This window comes from Diospyros lotus, chromosome 2 (assembly GCF_014633365.1).
Source record: "Diospyros lotus cultivar Yz01 chromosome 2, ASM1463336v1, whole genome shotgun sequence".
NCBI classification, from domain to species: domain Eukaryota; kingdom Viridiplantae; phylum Streptophyta; class Magnoliopsida; order Ericales; family Ebenaceae; genus Diospyros; species Diospyros lotus.
The window spans coordinates 20,285,594-20,308,264 of NC_068339.1; the positions used below are offsets into that span (position 1 = coordinate 20,285,594).

The 22,671-nt window shown below is 36.6% G+C and overlaps 3 protein-coding genes across 5 annotated transcripts; 2 read left to right on the forward strand and 1 right to left on the reverse strand.

The window, feature by feature from the left end:
- Positions 1 to 279: 279 nt before the first annotated feature.
- Positions 280 to 6,764, forward strand: LOC127794567 (probable ubiquitin-conjugating enzyme E2 24). 2 transcript variants are annotated; one of them, XM_052325766.1, is made up of 9 exons: positions 280 to 660; positions 1,062 to 3,012; positions 4,034 to 4,162; positions 4,277 to 4,690; positions 4,770 to 4,833; positions 5,228 to 5,367; positions 5,798 to 6,109; positions 6,297 to 6,485; positions 6,525 to 6,764. In XM_052325766.1, the coding sequence occupies exons 2-9, from the start codon at positions 1,597 to 1,599 to the stop codon at positions 6,576 to 6,578; spliced, it is 2,718 nt and encodes a 905-aa protein (XP_052181726.1). In that variant the 5' UTR covers positions 280 to 660; positions 1,062 to 1,596; the 3' UTR covers positions 6,579 to 6,764. The 2 variants fall into 2 exon arrangements, with proteins under 2 accessions (XP_052181726.1, XP_052181725.1); XM_052325765.1 differs by having other exon boundaries at positions 6,297 to 6,764.
- Positions 6,765 to 8,226: 1,462 nt separating this feature from the next.
- LOC127794569 (probable 2-carboxy-D-arabinitol-1-phosphatase) lies at positions 8,227 to 11,669 on the reverse strand. Of its 2 annotated transcripts, none has more exons than XM_052325767.1 (7): positions 11,414 to 11,669; positions 10,219 to 10,370; positions 9,954 to 10,073; positions 9,782 to 9,881; positions 9,406 to 9,587; positions 8,829 to 8,908; positions 8,227 to 8,724 (listed from the first exon to the last, which is right to left on the reverse strand). In XM_052325767.1, the coding sequence occupies exons 1-7, from the start codon at positions 11,556 to 11,558 to the stop codon at positions 8,598 to 8,600; spliced, it is 906 nt and encodes a 301-aa protein (XP_052181727.1). In that variant the 5' UTR covers positions 11,559 to 11,669; the 3' UTR covers positions 8,227 to 8,597. The 2 variants fall into 2 exon arrangements, with proteins under 2 accessions (XP_052181727.1, XP_052181728.1); XM_052325768.1 differs by having other exon boundaries at positions 9,406 to 9,545; positions 11,414 to 11,668.
- A 1,433-nt stretch (positions 11,670 to 13,102) lies between these two features.
- Positions 13,103 to 13,804, forward strand: LOC127794699 (uncharacterized). The gene has a single exon (XM_052325945.1). It carries the CDS (start codon positions 13,103 to 13,105, stop codon positions 13,802 to 13,804), a length of 702 nt encoding a protein of 233 aa, XP_052181905.1.
- The last annotated feature ends 8,867 nt before the right edge of the window (positions 13,805 to 22,671 follow it).

The following is a 22,671-nucleotide window of genomic DNA, read 5'->3' on the forward strand; positions in this document are numbered from 1 at the left end:
TTTCTTAAAAAGGCCATGGTATCTAGCAAGTAGTTTTAAATTGTTTTATGATTCTGGAAACAAGATGAAAGGCAAGAACTCTATTAAAATGATAGTGTCTTCTTTTCTTTATACTGTTTCTGTTTAAAAATGCAAAAACAAAATAAAATTATGTGTGGAAATCCAATGTTTCCACTTTGGATATACATCGAGATACTGTTGCTACATGCTAATCGTATTGGATCAACAGTTGCTCGGATCTAATTGGATGTCAAATAAAAAAGCACTTAAATTATCTACGGAAGGCACAGGAGAGCTTCTATAGAGAGAGAGAGAGAGAGAGTGAGAGAGAGCAGTGTTTCTCTGCATCTCTGCCATGTTTGAGAGGTTCAGTCATGGCGTGATGGAAGGGATTTGGAGAGGGACTTGGCCTCTCTGAAACTTCCAGTTCTTGGCAGCCTTTCTTTTCTCTGTTTCCATCTTCTCTCTTTTCCTGGAAAGAAAGTGAAAGAAAGTGCAGGAAAAAGGAAGAAAACGGCAGGGAACACTGCATACCATCATTTGAAGTTCTGGGTTTGGCTCATTTAACCAGCTTGTGGTCTCTCTGGGTGGTTTTCTGGATACATTAGGCCCCATTGACAACTCCCCATGGGATTCAAATGGTCGGAGGAGCTGCAATTGGTAACCCTTTTCTACTCTGAGAATTCTTATAATTCAAAATTTTATTGAAATACTATCTATAATTTATAAGAAGGATTAGCCTATTATAATGATGACTTTCTGCTCTTTGTTATCTTTTCTTGAAATTTTCCGTTGTTTAAGTTTACACATCTTGTAATCTGTATCATTGTATCCATTTCTTAATTTGAAGCTGTTGACAGAATTCGTAAAAATTTTCTGCACGAATTAAAATTTATCATGCCCTTGTTCTAATTTGAACGTTTTCAATGAAGTACCATACACAAAATTGAAATTTGAACTAAAATTTCTCAAATCCTGCCAAGTAAACTATTTCCTTTCTCTTCTATTTTCACCATGTATTGGCTAAGTTAATCCAATTTTTAATCCTGGTTTTGTTTCAGGTTCCACGTTAATCAATGAATTGGCACAGCAGCTCTCTTAGACTTTCAGTTTCAGGAAATAACGATGGTTAAAACAGCTGAGCTCTGCAACTCAAGCCAGAAGCTACATTTTCCTAGTTGCTGTTTCTGTTGGGTGGCTTCTACTTCCACCCCTTAATCTGGACTTTCTATCAGTTCTTTTTGGGCAAATCTCCTTTGGCAAAACTTACAAGTTTCTCTATTTGAGAAGTTGGCAAATCTCCTTTGGCAATCAGGAGTCTTGAGCGGACTCCCTAAAGCTCTATTTGGGCAAATCTCCTTTGGCATTACAATCTCTCCAGCTTCTGGAGAGATTCTATCTAGGTCTCTGCATTCAAAGATCAGATTGACCTATAAAATCACATTTTTCTTTTTTTGAAGATATATAGCAGTATTCAGTATCATATAATTAATCGACTCATATCATCAGCACTAGTAGATCCTCTCTACAATACATCCATCTGAAGATAACATTTGGGCTGGCAGAGGTGTTTGATGTTAAAGGTTATTGCAACTGATGGATTTCTTCAGTGATTCAGACAGTTTCAGTGAGAGCAGCATCAGTGAGGAGCAGGATGACAATGAAATTTTGTATGGTGGGCAGGCGAGAAGCATTCTGTCGAGCCTCAAGGAAACCATCGGAAAGATTGATGATTTCCTCTCGTTCGAGAGAAGGTTCACACGTGGTGAATTTGTTTGTTCTGTGACTGACCCTTCAGGGCAGATGGGCAGAGTGATCAATGTTGATGTGTTTGTGGACTTGGAGAGTCTTCATGGCAAAATAATCACAGACGTGAATTCCGAAAGGCTCCAAAAGATCCGTTCCATTTCTGTAGGGGATTCTGTTGTGGTTGGGCCATGGCTTGGAAGAGTGGATAAAGTAATTGACACTGTAACCATTTTGTTTGATGATGGTTCAAAGTCCAAGTTTACCACAATGGGTTCAGGAAAGCTCTTACCTCTTTCTCCAGATTTGCTTGAAGATTCAGAGTACCCATATTATCCGGGACAGAGGGTGAGGGTTGAGCTCTCTACAGTTTCCAAGCCGGCCAGATGGTTATGCAGTAGATGGAAGGAAAAACAGGACAAAGGAACAATTTGTTCGGTGGAAGCAGGTTTTGTGCATGTCGACTGGCTTGCCTGTGCTCTGGGCAGTTGCGAAAGTGTACCTGCTCCACCATGTTTGCAGGATTCAAAAAATGTGACCTTGTTGTCATGTTTCTCTCATGAAAACTGGCAACTTGGTGATTGGTGTGTACTTCCAACTGCTGAACTTAAATGTTCGCAGCAGCAGGTTTTTCCAAGTTCATCTATTTGTGGCGTCACTAAAGAGCAGAATCAATATCACGGCGGCCAGGAAATCTTTGTTATTGTGAAGACAAAGAGCAAGGTTGATGTTCTATGGCAGGATGGCAGCTACTCAACAGGATTAAGTTCGCATTCACTGTTTCCTGTAAATTTTCTAGATGCTCATGATTTTTGGCCCGGACAGTTTGTGCTGGAGAAGGGTACCGGTGAGTATCCACATGATCTTACTGGCCGAAGATGGGGCACTGTAAGATGCATGGATGCAAAGGAACGGATAGTCAGAGTGAAGTGGAAAACTCTTCCAGCAAATCAAGTGATTGATTTGGAGGGGGGAGAGCAGATGGAGGAGACTGTGAGTGCTTATGAACTTGTCGAACACCCAGACTATTCCTATTATCTTGGTGATATAGTGATTCGGTTGGAAAAGAACCGGTCAATCGACAATGCTGAAGGACAGATCTACGAAAAACACAAGTTCAAAGAAACAGTAGTTGATGAGGAGGCTGATCTTGAAAGTGAAAAGTGCAATGGAGAGAACAATGGTTACTTGTCCCATATTGGCATTGTTGTGGGCTTGAAAGATGGGGATGTTGACGTGAAATGGGCGAGTGGTCATATGACAAAGGTAGTTCTTCTCGACTTCTGTTTACATGTATTTTTATTTTGTTGATTCAAATGATTAAGGTACTAGATAGAAATGACTAGTGAGCTCAAATTCATATAGTCGACCCTACATGGTAGAATAAAGGCTTAATATATTGTTGTAAATGAAGGGTACTAGGGACTAGGAATCCTTACTGGAATAACAATTTAAGATAACCTGCTTGCACTTTCTCAAGTTATCAGATGTGAGAATAGCGTATTGTATAGCTGTCCAAACAAAAAAGGTAACTCTAGGAGGATCCGTCCTTAAAACAGATAGATAGCTCTTTCAAGAAATAACCTTTTTATAGAGTAAAAATAAGGTTTCACACAAATATAGACTTTCTTCTACTGTTTTATGCCAGTGCAAAATATTCTTAGCCAGTTACTGATATAAAGAGATTCATTAAGATGAAACAATCATAATCTATGATTCGTTAGACTACAAACTAAGTAATCTGGCCGAGGATGTCATGTAAAGGATGTAAAACCATAGGCTGTCACACTATTTGAAGTTAACTTTGGATTTGTAAGATTAAGTAATATATTCAATACCTACCTAGCAAACTACCAATATGGGATTGAATCAGGATAAGCCCTTTAATCACTATCTTTGCTTACACCCACTTAATAGTCATCTCAAGTTGGCTATGTTATCACTCGTAACACTACATTGCCCTGACCCAAAAAGGTGCTTGATGAAGTGAACTTTTGGGTTCATAAGACCAACTAATATCTCTAAGGCCTTCTTAATAAACTACCGATATGGTGTTTGTCAAAGGATTCAATGAACCGAAAAGACACTGCCCTGCACCATATGAACTCTAATTGCAGCTGGGAACCTTGCAATGCGTGTTTTTTCTTGCTTGTTTGGATTTACATACTACTTATGTACAAGAACACCATGGTGATTTAGTGTTCATGTAATGCTGAATAGTTTCTCTTTTTCTTCCCCTCTTTATGTAGTTTAGTATAGTTTTTTCAATGCTTCAACATACTTCCAGGTTGCACCTTATGAAATCATTCAAATTGATAAACATGAAGGTTCTTCTCCTACTCCAGTGTTTCAAGGTGAAAATATTGAGCTATTGGCTCAAGAAATGACGACCATTGACATGAACCCAAAAGGAAAGGTGATGCCTACTCTTGTCTTTCTTCTCCATGCTTTTCACACTGAAGGCTTGCTAGAATCAGGAATCAGCTATAGTAAACCTGCACGAAGCTGAAAAATTCTTTTACATGCTCAGGAGTTTTTCAACCCAGTTCTCTATTCCCTCCCTGGAGCTGCTATTGGGGTTTTCATGAGCATTATGAGGAGTATATTTGGCTCTTTTGGTTCCATCTCGCCCTCAGGCATACCTGACCTCATGCTAGAAAGGGGGAATGTATCAGAGGGGCATATATCAGAGTCTAACAGTGAGGGAGATGTGCCAGAATCTTTGAACATGAGCACAGAAGAGGAAGAAATGGTAGAAGATGACTTGCAGTCATTTGGGAAGACAAATTTGGAGCAACAAGTCAAAGATATACAGGAAGAGAAGGCCCCTCTATTCTCATCAGATTGCAAGTGTCCAGAAGCATTTAAGCAGTTTGATATGGTTACTGATTGCTTGGACCATCACTTTGTCGGGAATTCTTCAAATGGATTAATACTGTCACAGGTTTTCCTATTATCCTAAATTTGTATTAGTTAGTGCATTAAACCTGGGATAATTGTTTGCCTATGCTGTTTTATCATAGGTGAAAAGGGGTTGGTTGAAGAAGGTTCAGCAAGAATGGAGCATTCTGGAGAAAAATCTTCCTGGTACGTCATTTTAGTTTGTTCTCTGCTTTAGTCTATCTTGTGGTATTAAATAGTTCATGAAGCAGCAATCCACTCATGCCCAGAGCACAAGGCTCCTGCTTTATGAGCAGGAGGGTCATATTGTAGAGGTTGTTCCACTACTCAAACTTGTGATCTTCTTGTCACAATTTTCGAGTTTGGGCTAATGAAGTGTGGTCCTAGAAAAAGTAAATAAGAGAACAATAAAAAAAAGAAGTTTCTATAGAAGCCATGAAAGTTGCTAATGCAAGCAATGTAACTGAGAAGGCCATTTATCAAGAACAATACTTGTGGTCTGACAAAATGTTTGAAGATTGAAATATGCAATCTTACAAAGCTAATTCATGTAATTAGATTGATCATGTATCTTGACCAGAAACAATGTATATCCGCGTGTATGAGGAAAGGATGGATTTGTTACGTGCAGTCATCGTTGGTGCCCCTGGAACTCCATATCATGATGGACTCTTCTTCTTCGACATTTTTCTTCCTCCTGAATATCCGCATGAACCACCTGTAGGTCTTCTACTTCTTCTTCTTCTTCTTCTTCTTCTTCTTCTTAATTACTAATCCAATATTTGAGTAAATGACAGTAGATTTGAACAAACATTGCAATGTTAATTTTTTTTTTTCCAAATATAACTCCTCAAATTCAAATCAGATTGAGATAGATGTGGACTCATCTGGTAAACAAAATCTTATAAAGATTGTCTCTCGGATAAAACTCAAATTGATTATGAATAGGGACAGAGATAGGAGACCCATTCTCATTGGAGTTGCTGCCCATAAATAGCCCCCCCCCCCCCCCCCTCCCCAAAGGATAGTTTTGAGTGACTACACTGACATAACCCTGTTATTGGAGTTGTGCGTCTATGGTGTGTGCATGACTCAATAATCAGTGTCATCTAACTTATGTGATTGTTTGTGGACTCTAAACATCACGCAGTTGGTGCACTACAAATCCGGCGGTCTCCGTGTCAACCCCAACTTGTACGAGTCAGGCAAAGTCTGTCTTAGTCTCCTGAATACTTGGACAGGCACTGGAACTGAAGTATGGAGCCCGGAGAGCTCCACTATCCTCCAAGTCCTCCTATCCCTCCAGGCTCTTGTGCTCAATGAAAAACCTTATTTTAATGAAGCTGGATATGATAAGCATATGGGAAGAGCAGAGGGAGAGAAGAACTCAATGAGCTACAATGAAAATGCATTTCTTCTTAGCTGCAAGTCCATGGTATATCTACTATGCAATCCTCCCAAGGTACATTCATTTACTCGATAACCTCAGTCCATTCTATTGTTGCTGTGGTTTTATCTAAGGCCTTACAAAAAATAAGGCCATAAAATAGAAATGTTGTTTTACTGCAATCACAACAGAATTTTCAACAGAATACCTTTGCATCAGTATTTTTGAAAAAATTGATAAGTCCGTCTCTCTGTTTCCACAGCATTTTGAGTCATTTATAGAGGACCATTTCAGCAAGCACGCCAAGAATATTCTGTTGGCTTGTAAGGCATATATGGAAGGAGCCCGAGTTGGATGTGCTTTTGGATACAAAAAAAGCGAGCAAGAAAATCAACAGGGCAGTTCTACAGGCTTCAAGATTATGCTCTCTAAGGTCCTTCCTAAACTAGTGGAAGCATTTTCTCACAAGGGAATTGATTGCAGCCAATATGAAGCATTTTCTCACAAGGGAATTGATTGCAGCCAATATACTTATCAAATGTGATTTCCATAAGTATAAACATGGGTTGTGTGTGTGTATACTTATCAAATGTGTGTGTGTGTGTGTGTGTATAAACATGCATACAGGCAAGCCTTGGTAGCAACACCAAGGTTGCTCCTTTGTGACCGGTCATGGGTTCAAGTTGTGGAAACAGCTTTTTTTCACACAAAAAAAAAAAAAAAAAAGCAAGGCTGTGTACAGAACGACTCTCCCTGACCCCCATAAAAATAAGGAGCCTCGTGCACTGGGACGCACCTTTTATATAAACATGCATGATCATGATCACCACATTCCTGGCTTATGTATATTTAGTGTGTGCTGGATAAAACCCTTCTGCCAATGTTTCTCCTTTGTTAAGTGTTGTTGTATGCAAGTATGTTTGAGAAGAGGGTGGGAAAAAGTTGGACACCTGTTGTGGACAGTGTCTGGTTATCTGTATTGTGCGATGGTTTGTTGAATTGTTGATAAGAAGAAAAGGAATTGGATTGGTGTGTGTTTGATGCTTTCTGACTCTTTATGTGTGAAATAGTACTTTATAACGAACCATTAGTGCCTCAACTTGTTTATAAATCTAAACTGTTTCCTTGGCTCTTAAAGGAACTAATTTCCTGAAAGGTTACACTGATGTTACAAGTTATATTAAGTGAAAAGGGATGTTGTCTTGCACTCTCTCTTTCTCTCTCCAGCTTTGCTAGATTAATGGATCTCTCACTTGAAAGATTAGTGAGGCTCTTACAAATGGATTTGATTCCTTCTACGAGGTTCTATGTGACAAAGAGAGAGGGCAATTCTTTCCTCAGAAAGCAATTCAGAATCTGATTGTAGAGGGAGCGAAATCTTTATCAAAAGGACTCTATTGTACAATATTGGAAAAGGATCATTTTTGCATGCAGCTTTATCTTACTTTTCAAAGAGGCTGTTCCTCAAAGAGCTATCTGTCAGTTCCAAGACTTAGATGAGACTTGTAGAATTCAAGAGTCACCCTTTTTGTTTGGAGTCTTTAGACAGCTATCCCAGATGCCATTCTCACATTTGATAACTTGATAAAGAGCAAGAAGGTTGTCTTTGTTGTTTCATGTGCAAGAGTGGCGGCAACAGGGGCGGATCCAGCAACTTGGGGTGGGTGGGCTGAGCTGGGGGTGGGCTGAATTTGAATTGAGCTGGATTTTACCTTAAGAATTTTCATTTTGTTGTAGGAAGCCCAAGGCAGCTCATACATGGATCCGCTCCTAGGCGGCAAGTTGTTGGACCATCTTTTCCTTCATTGTTTGATCGCTAGGGAGGTGTACAGCTTTATTAGTAACTTTTCATTATGACAAAGATAGAACGTCATTTTGCTATCGTCACATCAGTAATTAATTATATCATGGCACGTGTGCTGTTTAGATTATTAAGGTATGATGTAACATTATTTCTTTTTTTTTTTTTGCTAAATTTATATCCACTTTTTTATAAACAAATAAATTCAACACAACAATAGTTTAAGTTATCGTGCATGACTAATTTTAATTGAATTATTATAGTACATTATTTTATCGTTGTTGTAATTTATATTTTTCTCGCTTTTGGCTGTTCAAAAGGATTTTTTGGTTTGGGGTGCTGTTAATGGCACAATATAATAGAGAGTTAGAGAGAGAGAACCTGGCAAGAATTGTAACAAGTCAACCATAGTCGTTAAGATTCATGTTTACAAAGTGTTAGATCTTTCTTTTTCTTCCTTTCTCTGAAACATCCATGCTCTCCACAATTTGAACTCTGCTAAGGCTATATTTAGACCGACTATTTTAGAACAGAAAGGTAAAAGAAATAATGACAATTTATGAACATGCACTTCGATGGTTTATTTTCCTTTTTCTTTTTCTTCGACAAATCCTAGTTCCAGACACAGGATGAGACAAACCTGGTCGAGCTAATGACCTCTTCATGCCACTAATCATCTCTTCCGTTTTCACTTCAAGCATTTGTGGCTTCCATGGCAAAGCTGGCTTCTTCATCAGCTAATGCGCTGATTTTCAAGATGTTTCAGTAAAGGTACACGTAATCACTGTACATGTGGGCTGTCATATTCAAAGACTGCAGCATCACCTCTCCTCGCTTGTTGAAGTTAAACACAGTTATTCCACCATTATTGATGTCTATAGCTCGGAATCTGATCAGAAAAATGAGTTTTAATGAAGAATGGAAGGTAATATTTTGCAGGAATTGTCATGAATTGGTCTCAATGGCCACAAAATGAGAAATTCCAACACATACCTCTCCGGACCGAGCCCAAGAGCCGTGCAGATCAGTGCCCTCAACATTGATTTATGAGTTACAACCAAAAAATTCTCTCCCTGATAAAAAACATGAACTCCCGTTGGAACCAGAAACTATGCTAATGTGCCATTTTGTTCTAATTTACCAAAAATAAACGGTAATATTTATGATTTATTCAGCAATAGTAAGCTTGCTCCTTTGTGACTGAAAAGCCATGGCTTCGAGTTGTGAAAATAGTCTTTTCACCAAAAAACAAAAATAATGGTAAAGCTATATCAAAAAAGGGTCCTAATCCGACTCTTAGACAGCGGGGAACCTTGGGATTACTGCCCTTATACGGTTCCTCGCCGTTCGTGGCCTCGATTTTGGCGGAGAAAATAAATCACAGGTGGAGACTTTGCCTCACTGCACAGAATAAAGAATCAAACTCATGATCTATTGGTGTAAATCTCAACTTATCATGGCCCAACTATTTGACCTATGCCTTGGGGGCAACAGCGGGGAACCTTGCTCATTGTGGATGCCCTAAAAATAAAAAACAACAAAGAAAAATAAAATGCAGGATGAGACTTACCGGTGTAAACAAGATTTCCTTCCAAGCCTCATTCGCTCTCCCCCATAGCTCTTGAATAGGGTAAACACCATTCACACAAAAATTAGATGGATCTTCTCTCCACGTCATAAATTCCTTCGGATACCTTTTCCTAGCATCCACTGCCTCCAAATACTGAGTGAGTTGGTTCAGTGCATGTATTACTCAGCAATGGCCAAAAACCAGAATCAATAGCAACTCAGACTTAACATTTATGGCATTGCATTAGTTGACAATCCTATAAAATCATATACCATATTGTATGTGAACTACTGTATGTATAACTATATATTACATATCATGCCTAATTTGTCTTGCAGTAAAGACAATCATTTCAGTTAGACTTTCGGAAACGCACCATTTCTCATGCCTTCAAGAAAAAACAGATGGGCCTCCTTCAATGAGTCAAGAAATACCAGAGGCTCTTCCCTCCCTTGCCATACAACTTCAGCAGTGGACTGCATAGAAAGATGTTGTGTGACTAATTGTTTGAAATATTGAAAATCCTAGAAACATAGACATTTGCTAACCTTAGCACGACATATAGGACTAGAGAAACATTGGTCAAAGTTTATATTTACTAAGGCCTTCCTGCACCTCTCTGCTTGCTGAACTCCAGTTTCTGTTAAAATCGAGAGGTCCGAACTTCCCTGAATGTATGAATTTTGTCAGCAGCTGCAAAAACTAATCAATAATTTGCTAATGAGTGGATAAGTAAAACTAGCACACAAAAAACACGTAGAGACGTCATGATTTTCTCACATTTCGGAAGTAGAAGCAATTGAGAGGACAAACCTGAACTCTACTTTCTTTATTCCAAGAGCTAAGCCCATGCCTTACAAGAGTCACCTTCTTCGGTGAAGACATCCACTTTTGAGTAAGAGAAATTGTTGCTTTCTCAAAATCAAAAGCCCCACCAGTCACCAGTGCGTCATTCTCAAGTTTCTCTGTTGAATATTGATGGCCAGGCCGACTTTGAGACAATTAACAAACATAGGAGTGATGTGCAAAATGTTTAGGAATAACTAAAGGAGGTATAATATTTTTGCAGTGGAAAACGCAAAAAACTGCTCTGCAAATGAGTCATGCAAGAAGACCTCCTCCATCTTTTCAAGAGACCATCTTTTATTAATGCCGATACTGGTTTACCATACAATAAGTTCATTAAGGCATTGCCACAAAGAGGTAATATGCTTGCTATATAGGCTTTGTGGAGAATGAATTTAAATCTTCTAAAAGATGACAAAAAGCATAAGAAATAACTTGACCAAGAAATGTAAATACAGATAGGTAAATGAGGCTCCAGCCCTGCCAAATTGGCTACTTTAGGAGGCTGTTGACATCACTTACAATGGTTCAAATTTCACAACCATTTAGCATAGGGCCAACTGATTTCGGCTAGGACTATTCGTAATAACCGTAAATCTAACCACTTTTTTCTTTCCAAGGAAAAGATTCAACCATCCATGAAATAAAATCAAAGAACTATTCATAAATTAGTGAACGGTATAAGAAACGCCCACCATGTAGAGCCTGCTTGATTTGGAATGGGGAAAATCATGTGGTTCTATGAAACCATGTGGTCTCATCTGATAGTTTAATTAACCAGAAGTTAAGACGACCCAGAAAAAAAAATCTCATTTTGGACCAGAGTGAATTACGAAACACTTTTATGCCATATTTGGAACAAGGATTTTTGGAAGGGAAAAGGAATGTTTTTATGTTTCCTTTCAATCAAAAATCCCTTCTTCCAAACATAAGCAAAGGATTTCAATTGGGTTATTGAAATGTCACATAAGCACAAGAAAGAGATAAACAAAAAGAGTAAACCCAAACATGCAATTGAAATCGAACTTGCTCAGATTGCACTAAACCCATCATTCTTTCACCAACTCCAGTCCTGGGATTTCAGTAAAGACCTTACATCTATCAACTCAACAACAAGAGGATGTTTTCTTTTTCTTCGTGACAGAAGGAAAGTTGAACTCACCTGCAGTCAAGTGGAGGTCTGAACTAGAAGATGAACATTGAATTGGAAATGCGGCTGGACGTGAATGAATGGTTTGAAGCCTGGGTGGAGGTGCCCAGAACAGAGGCGAGATGGTGGTGGCGAGGAGGGATCCAGAACTCACCATCTGAGACTGAGAGAGCTTACTGTAAAAGTGGTGGTTCCTATTCTCCCTTGCTGAAATGATGATAAAAGTGGGAGATGCAGATGTTAATACCAATGGAAGGGGGAGCTGCCATCTCAAGGTGGGTCTGTTAAAGTTAGTTTATTAAGTAGTTTATTATTTTCTATTTTGTGGTCCCCATTGTTAAGGGATGTGCTGCCATTTGACCTGTTTTTTAGTTGTTTGCCACATCTTTAGGATTGTTAGATGTGGGTTGTAGTTTCTTTGTTTCGGTTCTTTTGTATGGCTATTGTTGAGCCAACTTGTCTTATTATTATATTTATTTTAAAATATTAATAATTAACAAAAAAGATCAATTTTAAATTATGTACAAATCATTAACCCTTAATTTTATTTTTTAATATTTTTTATGGCTCTAATTCAAATAAAAAATATTTTATTTAAATAAATATATTAATAGAGAAAACTTATTTTTAATATTTTTAGTTCATTAGTCGACTATCCATATAGCATTAGTCGACTAAGCAAAGAATATCTCTATATAAATGTGTTTTCTCTTGCAGCATTAGTTGATTGGGCCGAGAAGTAATTTTTCATTAGTCAACTAAACCTCAGGAAAATCGACTATTAAGTTTCATTAATCAACTATAGGTTCGACAATAGTCAACTAAAGGTTTCGAATAGTAGACTATTCGGGTATAACGAGCAGAAAAGTTTAAAAGGAAAGCAAGTCGTTCTAAAGAGTACAAAATCTCCTTAAGCTCGGTTTGAAGCCTCCCTAATCACGTTCAAGCACTCCAAGAGCCATCAACAAGAAGTTCTAAAAGCCCTTATTTTTTCATTCAAGATTCAGAAAGCTTGTGTGCATGATTGCTCAATCAACATCAAACCCAAGGCAATTGAAAGTTGAAGTATCGAAAAGAGTTATATTTTCTTCTTCATCAATTGAGGGTATAATTAGTTTATTCTCTTATTGCCTTGTAATATTTTTTTGTGATTTATTTATGTCCTTATGAGAACGATTCTTGTAATCGTTAAACTTTTGTGTGGTTTGCTTTGGTTTCCTAGATTTGTTGAAAATCTAGGTATTTGTGTGTAGTTCACAAGGTAAGCTAAGGGAAAATCTTGGCATTGATTGGATTAGTGGAACCCTAAGAATGGTTGAAATCTTGGGAGAGTGGATTAAGTGTTTGAGATACACCGAACCACTATATATCGTCGTGTCTATCTCTTGTTCCTTATTGTTTTCATATCTGCATCGTTATTTGTCGTAAAATAGATATATTTCGATATAGGGTGAATAATCATCTAAATAACTGAATAAGCAAAAAAAGTTTTATTTAACCACTCAATTCACCCCTCTCCTCTTGAGTGACCATTACCTAAGGGACCAACAGTTACTTTTAAGCCATAATATTTATTCAATGGATTATTCTCCCAGATTTCTTGCTTTTGCACAAAGTATACTTAACATTTGGTATCAGAGACATCACTAGTCTGATTGAAACTTAAGAAGTAGTAGTCTTCTAAGCTTGTAACAGTAAGGAATGGCAACTGAAAGTAGTTTTGTCCAACCAGCAATTCCAAAGCTCAATGGACATTATGATCACTGGTGTATGCTCATAGAGAATTTTCTTCACTCTAAGGAATATTGGAGTTTGATAGAACAAGGGATTCCTAAAGTAGGAGAAGAAATAGCACTCATTGAAGAACAAAGGAAAGCAATTGAAAATGCCAAATTGAAAGACTTAAAGGTTGAGAATTATCTATTCCAAGCCAATGATCGATCAATTCTAGAGACTATTTTGAACAAGGATACAACAAAAAGCATTTGGGACTCCTTAAAGCAGAAATACCAGGGGATAGTAAGGGTGCAACATGCACAGCGACAAGCTCTTCGAAGGGAATTTGAGGTGCTCAACCTGAAGGTAGGGGAACCTATAAATGAGTACTTTGCTCGAACCCTTACATCTAACAAGTTGAGGAATCATGGAGAGAATATGACGGATGTTGTGGTTATTGAAAAGATTCTAAGATCTATGACTCCAAAATTTGACTATGTTGTGTGCTCAATTGAGGAGTCTAATGATCTAAACACCTTATCTATTGATGACCTACAAAGCAGTCTTTTGGTGCATGAACAACGAATGAATGGCCATGCTATGGAAAAACAAGCACTGAAGGTTACTTATGAAAAACAATTAGGAGGAAGAGGACGAGGTTGTGGCGGATTTAGCAGAAGAGGCTGAGGTAGAGGTAGACAAAGCTTTGATAAGTCTACCATAGAGTGCTACCATTGCCATAAGCTTAGACATTTTCAGTGGGAATGTCCAAACAAGGTGACATAGACAAAAGCACACTATGTAGAAGCTAATGAAGAAATGTTGTTAATGACATATGATGATGTCAAGGAGGCTAGTAAAGAGGAGTTACAATTTCTAGATTCAGGTTATAGTAACCATATGTGTGGTAAGAAGAAGTTTTTCTCAAAGCTTGATGAAAGTTTCAGCACTTCTGTGAAGCTGGGAAACAATTCGAAAATGGATGTGAGAGGCAAGGGCAACATATGAATGTTGGTAAATGGAATTATGCAGGTCATTACTAAGGTGTTTTATGTCCCAAAATTGAAGAATAACCTGCTAAGTGTTGGTCAGCTACAAGAAAAAGGGCTTGCAATTCTCATACAACATGGGAAATGTAAGCTTTTATCATCTTGACAGAGGATTAATCATGGAGACTGCAATATCTTCAAATAGGATGTTCATTTTACCTGCTCAAATGTAGCCAAAAGAAGAAATCTATTTTAATTCCCACAGAAAAGACCATCAAGGTTGACTGTGGCATTGCAGATATGGACATTTAAGCTTTAATGGTTTGAAAACTCTTCAATAGAAAAACATGGTAAATGGACTACCACAACTTAAAGCTCCTTCAAAGGTATGTGAAGATTTTTTAAAAGGAAAACAACGAAAAGATTCCTTTCTAAAAGAGAGCACGTGGTTTCTCAGATTCTTCAACTGGTGCATACCGACATCTGTGGACCAATTAGCCCCACTTCAAATAGCAAGAAAATGTACCTGATTACTTTTATCAATGATTTTAGTCGCAAAACTTGGGTTTATTTTCTGGTAGAGAAGTTAAAAGCTTTTGTCACTTTCAAGAATTATAAGAGTCGTGTCGAGAAAGAAACTGGTTCATATTTAAAATGTCTTTGCACTGATTGTGGAGGAGAATTTACAACACTTGAGTTCACAATTTTTTTTATGAAAAATGGCATTCGTAGACAATTGACAGTTGTATATACTCCCCAATAGAACGATATTACAGAACGAAAAAATCAAACCATTATAAATATGGTTCGCAACATGCTGTCCAAAAAAAAAAAAAAAGATTCCAAAAACTTTTTGGCCTGAAGCTGTCAATTAGACTATTTATGTTCTAAATAGAAGTCCAACTCTTGCAGTTAAAAACATGACTCCAAAGGAAGCTTAGAGTGGATCTAAACCATTAGTTGATCATTTTCGGGCATTTGGTTGCATTTTATGTCACAACCCGAAATCTAGGGCCGTAACCGGCACCATTCCCCGAGAAGCCACAAACTCCAACAGGGAATAATAAGCCTCACAACACACATAATTCTTCAAACATTTAAACTATAACAATCCATTAGTGGGTCTAGGTGTTATGGGTATTTTAGTTTGCACATTAGAGTTGTTGCCTTCATTAATTACTTGTTGAAACATTATATGCATTGGTAATGGGGCAAATTAATGAAAATAATATTTTTTTGTGTGTAGATAAATGTAGGTGGATCAATGTCTTTGTGAGTATAAATGAAGTGTGTGAAAAAGCTTCAAAGTTGTGGTCTAAATGGGTTTGGGCTTTATTTGAAATAAACCATTTATAAGTATTTAAATTTTAAGTGTAAATGAATTGGGTTGAGCCCAAATTTCAAGAAAAGTCCATTGGGCCTTAGTTAGATTGGGCCATATATTTGGACTTGGGCTTGGGTCATCGGCATAGAGAATGGTATCTTAATTAAAAAGAAAAAAGATTAAGAAAATGGCAAAATGACCAAAAGGGATAAGAGATATTTGAATTGTGTATGTTAGTATGAAGGGCAAATTAGGGAAAACCAAAAGAGAGATGGATTGGAGGGAGTTGGGAGACAAGTCTCCCCTATGTCCCCTATTTTTCTTCCTTCTTACTTTCTTGCCCCCTTCTCCCTCTCCCGATTGTCTCTTCTTCCTCCATTGTTCTTCTTCATTAGAGCTTCAAGTGGAGAATTTCAAATTTTAAGGGATGTCTTCATCTTTTGGATTTGCAACCATCTAAGGCAAGTTTTTTTTCTTCTTGTTTCATATGCAAGATCTTCTTCTTCTTCTCCTTATGATTGTGTAAGTTCTTCTTCTCTTGTTTATCTTTTAATGCAAGTTCTTCAACCTTGTTTCCATCTTAGAAGGCTTGTTTCCTTCATTTTTAAGTTGTTGCTCTTAAATTCTTATTTTCGGATTCACTGACCATGATATGTTCTTTGGCCTATAACTCCTTGTGTTTATATCCAAATTGAGATCCGTTTGTTGGGTTGTAAAGACATCCTAAGATTCATTTTAGACACAAGAATCGAATTTTTTGACTAAGATTTGAGCCCATGATAGCCTTGTAAATCCTTGCTAAGATCTGGAAATTTTACTACTTTCTAGTAAACTGACCTTGTTGTACTCTTTAGGGTATAACTCTTTGTGGTTATATCCGATTCAAAATCCGTTTATTTTTGTGTAAACTAGACTCAATAATATTTGTTTGGTAAATTTTTTAGAATTTTTGGCTGTGTTTTGAGCCTACAGTATCCTTGTTAATTCTTGCCCATAATCTAGAAATTTCTGCTCTGTTTTTGGATAATTTGTTCTTGCTTCGGTTTTTGGGGTATAACGCTTTGTGATTATATCCGAATTGTGATCAATTTTTTTTATATAAACTAGATATCATAGGCTTCGATTCGGTATAAGATTTAAAATTTTTGGCTATGATTTGAACTCATAACAAGGTTGTTGAATTCTATCTAGAATTCTGTAAATTACTGTTACGAATTCCGCCTTGTTTCGGTTCTTGTGTAATATCTCCTTGTGGTTATTTATGATTTCAAATCTAGTTGTTGTTCTAGAAACCATACTTGTTAGGCTTTGATTTGATATATCGTTTGTGATATTTGACCAAATATTGAGCCCGAATCGGATTTTTGAAAATATGTTTGAAATCTGGAAATTTCTGAAAAAATGTTGTTATTCAATTCTTCCTATGTAGTCTATCCTTCCTATGTTTAAAATTATGATTTTTGTCTATTTCCTTCCATTTTTTTGAATTATTCTTGATAATCCTCATTTTTGGATAAAAGGGTTTTATTCTCCTTAGTTCCTTAAATCTTGAAGTATTAATTGGTTTTCTTGATGAACGTTGCTAAAAATCTAAATAGGGTTTTGTGTCACCCTACATTTCTTAAGGAATGACATTTCTTGATTAGGGTCTAGTGTCATGCAAGATTTGGTGTTTCTTGCATGCATAAATTTTGGTTCATTGTGGTTGTTGTTGGGGTAAAAATATACCGTAAATATTGGTTGGGCATTTCTATAAGTATGAGTAAATAAATGTATTAAAATTTACTATGTGATCATGAGATAGTGTACACCTTAATTTATGTAATTGTGCATAATAAGCGTGATTTGAGATTTTTATTAATCATTGAGGATTGATATAAAATTGGGACATGCATATATGATGCATGATTATACTAATTTGGGCACCTATTATTTTGCGTGACGGCTATGTCCGTGGGTGAGAAAAAGATATCCTATGAGCGCTTGACGTGGGTGAGGTGACCATCAACCCGGTAGGCGAGGCTCAAATTCTTATTGCTTGTTGATGTATTTTCGTGATGCATATATATTCATGTATCGGTATATTAGCCGCGGGAGCCTTAGGAATTATATAGAAAACTCCTTACTATTGGTGTATGTGCATAAGCATGGAAATAACTACATAATATGTATAACAATCATAGCATGGGAAATTGACGTAAATGAAAAACTTATGAGTTGTGTTATACTAATATCTTATCATAGAGTTGTTGTTTACTCCATCTTGATTATCCATGCATTTGATTCCATATCTCCATGCTTTATAAATATACTTGCTGAGCCTTGTGACTTACATTATTGTACTCTCGTGTCATTCCAAGTAAAGGTAAAGTAGTGGTTGAGGGCGAGTTCAGTGGGACTAGAGCCCAAGGTTAGAGATGTACAGAGATCTCCTAGATTAGATCGTCCATGTTAGTGTGTGTGAATAGGGCATGTGTGAGGGAATTTTATGTTGTAAAATTTGTTAGTGCCCTTATATTTCATTTTGCATAGGCCATGGTGCCAAGATATTGAAAACCCTTATGTTGACTTCCGCTTAATTTATCTAAGGATTGTAATGTGGTGTTATATGTTATTGTTCTATATCATTCTTGTGATGACCTCCTTTCAGATATCCTATACTAGCGGGACTATCCAGGAATAGGCCACTACATAAACCTCTCATATACATTACAAACTATTGCATTTCCTTTAATTGATATTGAAGTGCCCACCGGGCTATAAATCCATTACATGCTTACAATATTCAAAATTTTCCACTTTACATACGAAATGAATATTAACTTCCCTATACTCAACCCGTGAGATAGATGCATGTGTTGTAGCCAGAGCATGTCTAGAGTAAATGAAGTAGAATCGTTTACCACGACTCCTACCATCAAAATGATGTCAACCTACAAAATCTGAAATATTGAGGGGTAAGTCGGACATTGGCTTAGTGTTGGGTAACAAGCGTTATAATGGGGGAGTATAAAATCAATGCAACAATATAGATCATCATGCCATGACATTTCAAGTAATACATAATATTGAATGAGAGATGATGAATAAATATGTACATTGAGAGTAAACTATTTAGAACCAGAATTCACACTTATCATTTCTTTAGTGCGGACTTTCTCAATGCTATCAAGATCCACTTTGACGGACTATCTCACGCCGGATATAAACAAGGATGGCGGACTATCTCACGCCCATCCAAGGTGGACTATCTCACACCCTAACATATATGTTGTGCACTAACGACTAACTCTTACTATGGTTAGCGATACAGGTTTCCAATTGTTACTTTATTTAACACACATTTCATACCAACATTTGGTATCATCAATGCCATATGTAATATATCACATACAGGTATCACTATCCACAATCCACATTAACAGAAATGTAATCAATCACATGTGTCAATACGTGCAAAACAAATAATATGGGTTCTAATTTCCCCGTATGCAATTCATAACGAAGTCATGAATAGTATATATAGAATACTAGAATAATGAAATGTATGAATGAAACAAATACCACTATAATACAATTTACCCACTCATAGTGTTATAGAAGAGGCGGAATTCCCTCAAATGCCTCTTAGTTGGGGTGCGTCAAAATCACTTAACAAAATTATCAAATTACATAAGAATTAATTAAATACAAAATTTAAATCTCCTAGGATTTGGACTTACCCAAATGCTGCCCCAACGGCCCAAAACCCCAAAATAAAACAACTTAGGTCAGCCACACCGCCGACATCCACTTTCGGCCGTCGTCGGCCGAATATTTCGACGATCAGAACCTACCCTTAAGTGCCTAGCAATGGAGGTCAATATATACAAAAATGAGCCAAATCTAACGACTGGATTTCTATAGATCTGGTTGTTAATTTCTGGCCAGATTTAAAAATAAGCTGTTTGACACTACCGACCACATTTTCCAGCGATCCGAGACCACCACTCAACTCCTTTACCCTCATAGACCAACATACTAAAAAAATCATCAAGATCTAACGACTAGATCTTCGTAGATCTAACTTTTAAATTTCAGCCAGATTTACAAAGCACACTGTTAGTCGTCGCCGGCCACCGTGGCCAACTTTTTTCGGCAATCAGAGGCAGCCACCCAACACCCTTAATCCCATAGACTAACATACCAAAAAACCAACAAGATCCAATTGTTAGATCTTTCTAGATCTGAGCTCAAACTTTCGTCCAACACACTCACATGTATATATATATACATATATCACGATTTTATGCTAAGAATAAAGCTAATGAAAATAAAAAACTTACCTTGTTGTAGATCGGGGTCGATTTCACAATGAAAATATGGTCGAATCTAGGATCCAACGGTTAGATTAGCCAAAATCGGTTGAGAAAGAAAGAGAGAGCTTGCTGGAATGAGAAGGAAGAAGGAGAATAGGGAAATGATTTGGGAGCCCTAGAGCTTTTATATGACCTTATGAGCCTGGCTCCCCCTCTTTGGGCTTTCTCTAACAAGGCCCAAAGGCTGGGCCTCACATTTCACATGTTCATATTCCTGATAATACCAAGGCTACGCTTAATGATAAGACTGTGAGATGCATCTTACTAAGAGTTAGTGAGGAGTCGAAGGCATATAGATTGTATGATCCAGTTTCACAGAAGATAATAGTGAACAAAGATGTGATATTTGAGGAAGAAAATGGTTGGAAGTAGGACAAGAGTCATGAGACAACCATTACAACTATTCTAGACTGGGGAAAAAGTGACAAAGAAGCAATCACATATGACAATAATGGAGGAAACACCGAAACTGTTGATCATGATAATACAACAAAAGATGTAATGGGTGATGAGTTAAATGAGTCAACTGATGAGCATTCACCTAGTTCTAATGAAGGAAGAGTCAGAAGGGTACCAATTTGGATGAGAGATTATGTAAGTGGAGAAATTCTTTTTGAGGAAGAAGACATCGCATATCTAGCTATGTTGTAGGAAGTGATCCAAGATCATTTAAAGATGTTGTGAAAAGTGCAAAATGGAGAAAAACAATGAATGCCGAGATAAAAGCTATATAGAGGAATGACACGTGGGAATTGACAAATTTACTTGTTAAAGGAAATAAGGTCGGGGTAAAATGGGTTTACAAAACTAAGCTCAATGAGAATGGAGAAGTGGACAAATACAAATCTCATTGGTAGCAAAGAGGTACACGCAAGAACATAGGGTAGATTATACTGAAGTTTTTGCACTTGTAGCTCAGTTGGATACGATTCGGGTGGTGATTTCTATTGCAGTTCTAAAGGAATAGACAATCTATCAGTTAGATGTAAAATCAGTTTTCTTGCATGGTGAACTAAGTGAAAAGGTTTTTGTTGAGCAACGTCTTAGCTATGAACAGAAAAGGAATGAGCAAAAAGTGTGCAAATTGAAAAAGGTTTTGTATGGACTTAAACAAGCTCCTCGAGCTTGGTATAGTCATATAGAGTCCTATTTTGTGAAAGAAGGATTTGAAAAATACACATGTGAACATACTTTGTTCATCAAAACAGGAAAAGGAGATAAGATCTCAATTGTGTGTCTCTATGTTGATGATCTTATATTTACTGGAGATGATGAGTTTATGTTTGCTAGGTTTAAGAAATCCATGATGCTTGAGTTTGATATGATTGATCTTGGAAAAATGAGATATTTTCTTGGCACTGAAGTGATGCAAAGAGCAGATGGCATATTTATTAGTAAAAAAAAATATGCAGTGGAGGTGTTAGAAAGGTTCAGCATGGACAAATGCAATCCAATTCACAATCCTGTAGTTCATGGTTTCAAGCTTATGAAAGATGCAGGAGTGAAGATAGACAGTACTTTTTATAAGTAGATTGTGGGAAGTCTTATGTACTTGACTGCTACTCGATCGGATATCATGTTTGTGGTGAGTCTCATTAGCAAATCCATGGATTGCCCTATTGAACTTCGTTTGCAAGCAACAAAAAGATTACTAAAATACTTGAAGGGTACCATTGATTTTGGAGATTGATTTGAGCTCTTACCGAACGAGTCTTCTTGCTTCTTGACGATCGCCATTGTAGTCTTTTCAATCATGGATATGCTTGCAAAGGAACAATAGATTCTTCTTGCCATTGTAGTCTTCTAGATCGGTATTTTGCACAATCCCAATGCTTTAACGAGTAAGGTAGGTTTGTTAATGAAGATATATATTGAAAATGGTAAGATATGAAATGTTTTTATTTTTTATTAAATTTATTTGGGGATTTAAAAAAAAAGTTATGTAATTTTTTTTTTTGATATTTTCTAAATATACTTATCTCTCTCCCTTCAGATAAACATATTTTGAATCTTACACATAAAAAAAAATGACATATATGTCATCTAGTCTATTAAAAAAATTTAATAAATAGTTTAATTAAAATTTTAAAATCTTCTCAGATTTATCTTGACCATTTCATATCTTAGTTCAGAAAGCATTTCAATCTTATCTTAATATAACTTTATCTTACTCATTTTAATAAATGCTACCTAAAAATATATCTAAGATGTTTCATAATGCTTTTATCAAAGTTTGGAATTGCCTTTTCCATTTTTTGAAACCAAGAGCATGACCTTCTCTAGAATCAAAATTAAAATTAAAATTAATTATAATTATATTAATATGAATGAAAAAATAAAAAAAATTGTAAATTTTAAAACTTATTAATAATGTTAGCTAGAGAGTAGGGTTTTCCCAAGAACTTTCAAAGAAAATATTAAGAACAAAAGAGAATTAGAGAAATAATTAGACATAAAGAGATAATAGATAGAATTTAAAAAGAAATTCAAAAGAGTTCAAGAAAAATGATAGAAATTCATATATATCAATTCACATAATCCCTTTTTTGTATTTTCGATAACTTTATAGAAAATGCTATTGGTACACCATTTTATACATCTTGGGCTATATAAAGGGATATTATGACCAAAAAACCCCTCATGAGGCGCGTGAGGCGCATGGTATTTTGGTCATCATACCCCCTTATGTAGCCCAAGATGTACAAAATAGGTGTACATCTAGCATGATTCTAACTTTATATAACTACTTTCCTATTTAGGTAATTTTTCTCCCAAGTAAAACAGAAAATACAATCAATAAAAATACTAAAACTATTGACTACCACCTGTTATATTTACTATTGTATCTTTGGGCCTCGTGCTATCACTGTTATGTATACGTAA